Source organism: Psammomys obesus, unplaced genomic scaffold, assembly GCF_907164565.1.
Source record: "Psammomys obesus unplaced genomic scaffold, mPsaObe1.curated_primary_1811, whole genome shotgun sequence".
In the NCBI taxonomy this organism is placed as follows: domain Eukaryota; kingdom Metazoa; phylum Chordata; class Mammalia; order Rodentia; family Muridae; genus Psammomys; species Psammomys obesus.
The window spans coordinates 735,261-744,871 of NW_026596120.1; the positions used below are offsets into that span (position 1 = coordinate 735,261).

A 9,611-nucleotide genomic window follows, 5' to 3' on the forward strand; every position below is an offset into this window, starting at 1 on the left:
TTATATGTCCATTTCCTAATGAGATGGAGCAAGAAAGGGTGTGATTTGGGTGGATGAGGAGGTGAAGAGGATAAAGAAGGAGCTGGAGGAAACCATAATCAGAATATATTATGTGAAAATATTTTCAATTAAAAAAAAATGTTAGAGAGTGCTTGTCCAGCACAAAGCCTTAGATTAAATCTCCAGTGCCACATAAAATCTGGTCTGATTGGTGCAGGCCTGTAATCCCAGAATTTAAAGGGTAGGTGCAAGAGAATCAGAAATTCAAGGTCATCCTTAGCTACATACTAAGTTCAAGGCTAGCCTAGACACGAGATCCTGTCTCAAAAAAAAAAAAAAAAAAAAAAAAAAAAAAAAAAAAAAAAAAAAAAAAGAAGGAAAGACTTTCCTGTCCCATGTAGACAGGAGCTGTATTACAACCTAACCTTACCCCTATCACTGAGGACGGAACCCATGACCTTAAGTATGCTAGACTAGGCAAGAACTCTACCACTGGGTTATATCCCTAAGCCCCACAATCTGCATTCTACAAGAACCTAGGTGTGTCCATTAAGTTTTTGGAAGTCCTGGTAAAGAAAAAACCATCTTGGTGGTCCACACCATCCATGTGAAAGGTTCTGATAAAGCCTCTGGCAACTAAGCCATTTAATGGTCTTCATCCAGGGCACCAGGCTCTTGCTACGCATTCTGCTTTGCTTTGATATATTATAGATGCCAGTTTTCCCATCAATGAATAATTAAGAAGAGTGTGAGTCTTTCTGTTCCCCTAGGCTCTGAGGTCTCCGTGAAAGAAGAGTCTGATGTTGACCAGAACCAGAGTGACGAAGGTGACACTGAGGCATCACCAACTAAATCTCCATCAACACCAAAATCAGTCAAAAACAAAAACTCTTCAGGTACCATTCCCCAGGGTGGAGCTGCAGGTGGATGTTGGGCAGGTGGTAGGGGAAAGTCATATCAAGGGGAGGCATGCTGGTGTTGCCCCTGTTTTATAAGGGACTCCTGAGGGCAACGACTGTTCTATTTCATGGCCCCCAGGGATGGGACATTGGCTGGGTAGGCCCTGATTGCCAGCTTGTGAAGTCACTCCAACTCCAGGCAGGACTGCGTTGTCTAACCAGTGACCCAGAAGCCTGGGCTGTCACATGGAGGAGCTCAAGTCAGAAATGTTTCCCGGAATTTCATGTTTCAGGCTGTGCAGTGGGCTCTTTCATCCTTTCAACATGCATGAAGAGAACCTAGGCTGTTCTTCTCCTTGAATAAGGGAAGCAAGGCTGGGGTATGGCTCAGTGGTAGAGTGCTTTTCTGACATATTTAAGGTTCTGTGTTCTATCTGTACCATCACAGATTGAGGAAAAGGGCTCTGGGACACCCAAGGGTGGGAGAGGACTCAGGGGCCCTCAGTTACCAGGACAGTCTTCCTGCCTCCCAAAGAAAGAAACTTTTTCCAAGCTCTTGTTCCACATGCAAGGGGCAGCCCAAATCCCAGAATCCCTTGCTGCCCATGGGGGGCGGGGCGGGGAATTGGGAGGAAACCCAGTAAGAAGCAAAGCTGCCCAGCTTTAGAAGAAAGATACCTGAGCGTCCTGCAACCCTGCCTGGTTTCTCAGACACAGCAGTTGAAGAGCCCATTTTCAGAAACAAGTGTTGAGGCCCAGCTGTGAGTGACCCCTGTAATCCCAGCACTTGAGACACTTGAGAGCCTGCACCAGGGGAATGGGGAGTTCCAAGCCAGCCTGGGCTACAGAGAGAGTTCAAGGCAGTTTGGCCATATAACTGAGAGCAAACAGGGAGTTGAGGGACACGGGATGAGATGCTGTCTCAGAAAGAGAAAGAGATGAAGAGAGGGAGTTTATTTCAGAGAGGAGACATCTCACAGAAAGAAGAGCATGGAAGGGAAGGGAAGGAAAGGAAAGGGAAAAGGAAAGCGGGGGGGGGGGGGCGGAGATTATTCAGAGTCTTTACAGCAAGGCCAGTTGTCCTTCATGGCTCAAAGACTGGTACTTCACTGTGACGATATAGGTTGCTTTCCAGAATCCTGTAAGATGAAGCCATAGTTCTGGAGTTGAACCTCATGGCTATTACCAATCAATAGATCTCCATGTTTATTTTGTACTTTCTTCTGTGATCTCCTTTTTATATGAACCTCTGGACATGTGTCTAAAGGAGATTCCTGAGGCTCCAGAGTTGAAGGAGAATTTCAACCCAGGCAGAAAGTCCTCAAGTAAAACACAACCTTAGTCCCACCAGACCCATAACCCTATCAATAGGAATTACCAGATTTTGAATGGGCTGTGTGTCAGTTCCCAGTACACTGAAAGCACAAGATGGTTCATGACAGGCCAAGACGTGACAGTGCTGGAAGCCTCAGAGAAAAAAAAAGGTGGCTCTCGGTCTTCTAAGAGCAAGAGACTAGCTGAGCCTGCCTGGCCTGGGACAGGTCTAGGAATATTGTGGCATGACTCTTACAGGGAACAGACACATACATACATCACACACACATACGCACAACCCTCTGAGCCCCTTTCCAGCCCTGGGCTTTTGAGGTTGGGCTGTCTCCCAGCTACCTGCATGTCTGCCAGCCTAAAGGGCTGAGGAATGGCTAAGGGTCAGCTCTCTCTCTCTCTCTCTCTCTCTCTCTCTCTCTCTCTCCCCCCCCCCCCCACAGAGTTTCCACTCTTTAACTATAACAATGGAGTCGTGATGACCTCATGTCGTGAACTGGACAATAACCGCAGTGCCCTCTCAGCGGCCTCTGCTTTTGCCATAGCAACTGCGGGGGCCAACGAGGGCACCCCAAACAAGGAGAAGTACCGAAGGATGTCCTTGGCCACCACAGGTGTGTGGACATCTCTGCTTATGGGTACTTCCTTTCTCCATGGTCCTGTGTCAGGGGTGACAGCCACAGGCATGGGACCTGCCCTTCCTCAGGTGTTTGGTGAGCATTGCAGATGCCAAGGTGGGCCCTTCTACAGTGTGGCTCTGGAGAGCTCCCTGCTCCAGCAAGCTATCCTCACACACTGCGCTTGAAGCCTTGCTTTCTGTTATTTACCCTGTTGGCCTTCCTCTCACTGAGGCAGGGATGGAGTGCCTCTTTCTGCACCAGCTAGACTCTGCTCACCCATGCCTACAGTCAGCACGGCTGCCCTCTTCCTTCCCACTTTTCATTATCAGTGGGATAAAGTCTTAGCTCTGTGGCTTGTCAACCTCTAGAAGGGCAGTCTTAGCTTATCCACTAAGCACGCACGCACACACCCCTAGATTTACCCTCACCTCCATCCAGTTTGAACTACTACTACCCACTTCATCCCTCTCTTCCTGCAGGCTCCGCCAGTGCTGTCCTGCCATCCTGGAGTCCGCTTCTTCCTACCCAGTCCCCTTTGGTCCTTGGTCAAATTCTCCTGACAGCAAAGAACGCCAATCGAGACAGCCCTCGGCACCCTTCCTCCCACCACCCACTTCCACAGCAACGGTTCCACACCAAAGGTTAGAAGAGGGGTCCTGGAGAGTTCTGGTCTCTGGTGGCTTGTATAATCTTGTTGGGGAAAACTCCCTGAACCTTCTAGATGGAGCAGGTGTGACAGAAGTTGGGTGTTGAAGTGTTGTTTCCCCTGAGGCTTCCTGGCCTCTCACCTGGGTCCGAATCCAGTTGTTAAGGGTTTCCCTCCAAGGACGATGGATGAACCACATCAGCTAAACAAGCACCACTTCCTGTCCTCCTCTCCCTCTACCACCAGCACTGCCAGGGTTCCCCCCTGACCAGAGAAATGGCGACAAGGAGTTTGTGATCCGCAGAGCTGCCACGAATCGTGTGCTGAATGTGCTCCGCCACTGGGTCTCCAAGCACTCTCAGGTGGGTGGGTCTCTGCTCCAGGAACAACTGCCTCCCAGTGGCAGTAAATGAAAGCAGACAGTGGGTCAACAGGAGGATGGAAACCCCATTTTTCCAAGAGGACCCACTCAAATTACCCAGGGCAAATAAGCAAGGACAGTCAAGAAGACAAAGGGCCTCTGTTTGGGCCACTTGTCTCCAGGTAGAGTACAGGTAGGGTTGGTCCTCCCTAAACTATGGGAACAAGAGCTGAGGGGTGGTCTTGTCTCAGCACCCTGTGCCTCAGAGGCTTGTGGCCTTCCAGGAAGTAGCAACCAGATAAGGAAAACACGGCAGAAATAGAAACTCCCTCCTTCCGCCTGGCCCCAGAGTACTGCAGGGAAGGTTGGTAATTATAGCCAGAGCTACCCACCCATCCTCCCACAGGACTTTGAAACTAACAGTAAGCTCAAAAGCAAGGTGATCAGCTTCCTGGAAGAGGTCATGCGTGACCCAGAGCTTCTGACACAGGAGCGGAAGGCAGCGGCCAACATCATCAGGTAAGAGCAGCATGGCCCTCCTGCTTATGATGACCTTGGGGACAGGGCCCTGCCCTGGACCTCCATAGTTAGCCAGCCTGGGCAGGCAGTATATCAGGATACATGTAAGCCCCAGGACTTCTGGGGGCCCCTATGCCTTACTTTGTAGCCAAGCTTGGAGTGGGAGCTCCATGTACTTATCCCTCTCTTCTCCCCACCCCTCACCAGACCTTGACATAGCTAGGGGTGTATCGAGTGTGGTGGCGCATGCCTGTAAGCCCATCTCTCAGGCTGTAATCTCAGCACTTGGCAGGCAGAAGGATGAGAAAGAAGGGCAGGATCATCCTTGGCTACATGGTAAAGCCATCCTGGACCTCATGAGACCCTATTGGGGTTGAGAGCTGGGATTGTTCCCCTTCTCCATGTATGTACATGTCTGCTAACAGCTGTCCGGCGTGTGCTTTTCGATGTGATAGGTACTAGCTACAGACAATCTCAGAGAGCTAACACTGGGCACAATAAAATTATGTCCCTCAGTCCCCAGAGCTTCAGTTGGCTAGAGGCTCCTATCTTAGACAGCGTGGGCCAGCCCATCTCCTCAGTGTTCATAGGCAGCCAGGGAGTGTCTGTTGGTTTAAACTCAGTTAAAGTGTTTGTCCTCAGACCTGTGCTGCAGCCTGCCTCTTTTAGCAGAAGTCAAGGTTCACACAGTCCCACATCCAAGCTATCTCAGCCAGTGACTCACTGTGGACCAGAGTAAGGCCCTTAGCCAAACCTTATTTTCTCCTCTGTAAAAGGGGTGAACAATGCTGGCTTCAAGGGTGTAGGTAGTAAGGGTGAAGCAACATGCTGCATGTGGCTTCTGCAGGCTCTCAGAAGGTCAATGGCATCGGCACATGAGCACCCTGTTCTTATTCTTCCCATCCAGGTTGGCTTCTCCAGCCCTGCCTGAAGAGGCTTCCCCTTTTTACTTCCAGCCAGACTTCTCTACACCCCAGCCATTGCATCTGCCCCAGATTTCCTACCACATCCAGCTTAGGCTCTTCTTGCTTAGGACCCAAGTCTCCAGCCCCATTCCTAACCAAAAGGCCCCATGTACAAGCCTCATCACTCCACTGTGTTCAAAGTCCTAGGATACCATGGCCCTTTGTCATCTACTCTGTGTGTGGCCTGGCCCTTGGCCAGTCACCAAGAGCCCGCCATTTTATCTACTCCAATATTGTCATTCCATGCCCGTGAAGATTTCCAAGCAAGTGAAGATTTGGTCTGACTGGGGTGGGGGGTCTGCCCTCACTTTCCACTAATGCTCAGGACTCGCTCTAGTTAGCTTGGCCATATCCTCCCTCACTCTGCTCTCAACACAATCGTGCCTTGCGCTCTTGGGCCTCCATTCTGCTGTGTCACCTTATCTCTGATCAAGCCAGATCTGAGGGCCATCCCACCTAGAAACATCTGCCCACTCTGGCCCTCCAAGCCGGACAGTACTTCACCATGGGCATCCCGTCATTCCATGTGCACACAGAAGTGCCTGCCACAGGCCTAGCCTGACCTCAGAGGTCCCTGCCCGTGTCTCTCTGGGTCCCAGCATATGCATACACAGAGGGGTATACTGGGGCTCACATACTTTCCTCTCCCTAGGACTCTGACCCAGGACGACCCAGGTGACAACCAGATCACGCTGGAAGAGATCACACAGATGGTGAGCAGGGTGGCCATCTCATTGATCACCAAGGCAACCGCCTCCACACCCTCATTGCCCCTTGACCCCCCTGACCCAGCATAGTCATCACCTGCATCCAATTCCTGTGGTTTTGTACCTAAGTGCCGCAAAAACTAGGCAGTGTGTCCCTCTTCCCCCGTCCTGGATCCTGGAAGACTGAAATAAAGGTGTATGCGGAGCTTCGCTTCCCCAGGAGCTCTAGAGGAGGATGCCTGCTTAGCTCTGCCAGCTGTTGGTAGCCCTGTGGACCCTCAGCTTCTGGCTGTATCACTCCAGTTCCTGTCTCCGTGGTCCTGGTGCCATTTCCTCTAGGAAATGTGTCCCTGTGCTGTCTTTCTTCTGTGTACGTGTCTGTGTTTCCTATGTCCATATTTCCCTTCTTACAAGGACATCAGTCATGTGGACCCAGCCTGCTGGCCTCATTGTAAGTTCATGACACTGGAAAAGATTGCAGACAAGCACCAGGGCCTAGGAAATGGCTCCTTTAGGGAGGAGCAGAGTCTAACTAGTAACACTGCCACTTTTCTTCAGGCGCTGTGCATCCTCATCTCCCTTGCCCCTCCCCCTCTCTGTCACACTTCTCAGGGAGTGTGACAAATGCCTCTGATGGTTGTCTATGTACTGGACCACGTTAGATTCTGAGAGACCCCATGACCACTTGTCAATAGTTCTGCAAGTTTTCGTCACTACCCCATTTTACAAATGAGGCCACTGAGGCACAGAGATCTAAATGAGCGGGAAATGGTAGGAATCCAAACTGTTCACACTCAGGTGTAGCTGACCACAGAGAAAACCTCAACCCTATACCACAGCACCTCATCCTGAGGACTCAAAGTGTGCTCACTGAACCTGCCCTGAAATGACAGGACCCCGGGGGAGAGCTGGGGAGAGCTGTGTTCTCCAAGAAGGAACATGAGCTAGGGATGGCATTCCGTATGCCATAAGGGATTTATGGCCTCCAGTGCTTCCAGCTCTTGACCAGAATACTCAGAATGCCTTCATGACCCACGCTAAAGCTCCTGGCCACTGAATTATTATGGTTGGAGATGCTCAGGACAGACTCACTCGAACCTCCCCAGAAATGGACTCAGTGTCATGCCGGCTCGGCTCCAGGCAGGCCAGTGACCAGTGTGTTAGCGGTATCCAGTGTAGTGACTCGGCTCTGGACTCTGGCTCCTCTCTCCTCATCACTCACCATCCACGAAGCACAGCACCTTACCACATTCTGGCCCAAGAATAACCTGTATGGCTGGTGCTCTCTGGAGCTCACACAGCTCCCCCGCCCACCCACTCCTTCCAAGCAGGATATATGGTGACATGCAGAACCACTTGTTACAGACTGATTCTCTGGGTCCCGGATTCTGGAATTGTGTTCCCAGCCACTTGCCTAGTGTCAAGAATGCCCCCTGCTCCTTTTTGCAAACAGGGGCCTGGCTGGAATGTTTATACTTCATGAGTACAAAGGCCCTTTTTCCTTTGTAAGTATCCGAGAACAAAAGGTCACTGAGCCCATCTATGGCCCATCTATGGCAGGAGAAAGTGGCTGGCCACTTTATTTCTCACAAGCCTTCTGGAAGGTGACAGAAGATGTCATTCTGACCCCTACTTCCAAAGCCACTTTGTCCCTGGACAACATCAGACATGAGGAGAAGGCTACCTGCCCCTAGGAAGCAGCTAGAGCCACTGGGCCCCTGGGCCACACCCCAGCATGGCCTCCTGAATTCCTCTGTGAGCCTCGCAGCCCCACCATCCTGGACCTAGCCCTAAAACACCTGCAAATGACCCTCAGGAGTGACTGTGGCTTAACTGCTCACCTTCAGAGGGTCCACCCCCAAGAACACACAGGAGAAATGCCTCACAACCCAGCCACTCAAAGCCCTTTCTGCCCTCATGCCCACACCCCCTTTGCCTGCCTAATCACTCATCCTCCCCACACCCACACGCCTGCACCTGGGCTTTGTTTCTCTGCCCTGGTGACATTGCCAGGAAGCACCCATGACTGATCTGCTACCACACAGAACCTGTTACCCCATGAGGTCCTGCTGTGTGGACCCCCTGAGCCTGGGCTGTGTTTGCAGCTCTGCCTATCTCCAGTGTCTGCCACCAGCCTGGCAACACAGACCTCACTGATTGCAAAAGAAATGGGGGAGGGGGACAACAGAACACTCAGCCTCAAGGAATGGCATGTTCTCTGGGTGTGGGTGGACCCCACAGCCCCTTTGATCTGTGCAAATGGGCCACTTGGGCACTCAGCCAGCTGCTGGAACTTCTGGTCGAGGTAGAGTGAGTGCAAGAAAGTACAAATCCTGAATGATTGGCAGGCCCATCTGCCTTATAGACCTCTCCTCTACCCCTGTATGACCCAGATGGCCCCAAGGTACAGGAAACCTTTAATCTGACTCACCCCTCAGTGAACACAGGCTCCTCCCAGCACCAACACAGCTGTTCTCTCTTCCCCACCCCCAACCCCCAAATCCAGCAGACCTAAGGCCTTCCGGCACTCCTGAGCACATCAACCTCCCTGTGTCCACCCTCATCTAACTCCTGCCATGGATACCCATGACCCTGACTAATATTTCCCTGAGGGTGTTCCCTGGTCAAGGAGGCCCAAGTGACAGATAATCTTAAAGACAGTATCCACGAGTGAACCTGATAAGTCAGGGACCTGGTAGCTGAGGACTGAGCCACACAGCTGTCTTCTGCTCACAGGACAGGAACACTGCCTCAGGCCCAAATCAAAGCCAAGAACCCACACCTGCTAATGTGTCTCAAAGAACAAGTGTGTTTGGACCCACCCAGGACCAGGCAGAGCCCAGAGGAAGTGGCCCATCACAGCTGGAGTCAGATACCTGAGCTTGAGCTTGCCTGCCAGCCAGCCTATTTCCATCTGAGAGGCTTGGGCAGCCTTTGGCCTCCTTCCTACACATGCAATGGTGGCTCCCTACAGGGAGGTGACCACCTCCTTCAAGGAGAGTCCTCTGGAAGCACGGAACACTATACATAGACACACAGGGTGCAGCAAGCAGAGGGGCCCAGCTTTGTCATTGCTATCCCCTGTACCCACCAGAACCAAGAATAGTTGGTTTCCCCTCAGAAAAATACCTAGAGCTTAGAGATGTCACCTCCTGGGCCTGACTTTGACCTTGCTCCCTCAGGCAGAAGGTGTGAAAGCTGAGCCCTTCGAAAACCACTCAGCCCTGGAGATAGCAGAGCAGCTGACCCTCCTGGACCACCTTGTCTTCAAGAAGATTCCTTATGAGTAAGTGGGTGTGGGTATGGCTGCAACTCCTCTCCCTGCTCAGCACACCTCTGACTCCAGCTTCGTAAACTGTCCAAAATTCGGAATGACATCTCCTCTCACGTTCTTTCTTTCCCTATCTGCCGTAAGCACAGCTCCCTCTCCGTATGCACACGCTTCCAGAAGCATCTCGCTTTCAGAATCTTCTTTCTGGGGGTTCAGAAAGACTCCATGTTTATTTGCCACACAGGCATAAGTGTGTGTGTGTGTGTGTGTGTGTGTGTGTGTGTGTGTGTGTGTGTG

At 51.5% G+C, this 9,611-nt stretch overlaps 1 protein-coding gene across 2 annotated transcripts in view; it reads left to right on the forward strand.

Moving 5' to 3' along the window:
* Rasgrf1 (Ras protein specific guanine nucleotide releasing factor 1) overlaps positions 1-9,611 on the forward strand; it is a 97,781-nt gene that overhangs the window by 67,863 nt on the left and 20,307 nt on the right. For both annotated transcript variants that reach the window (XM_055629849.1, XM_055629850.1), the window contains exons 16-22: positions 771-896; positions 2,669-2,839; positions 3,325-3,486; positions 3,738-3,853; positions 4,259-4,371; positions 5,989-6,049; positions 9,226-9,329. In XM_055629849.1, coding sequence (XP_055485824.1) covers positions 771-896; positions 2,669-2,839; positions 3,325-3,486; positions 3,738-3,853; positions 4,259-4,371; positions 5,989-6,049; positions 9,226-9,329 — 853 coding nt within the window. The remainder of the gene's footprint in view (positions 1-770; positions 897-2,668; positions 2,840-3,324; positions 3,487-3,737; positions 3,854-4,258; positions 4,372-5,988; positions 6,050-9,225; positions 9,330-9,611) is intronic.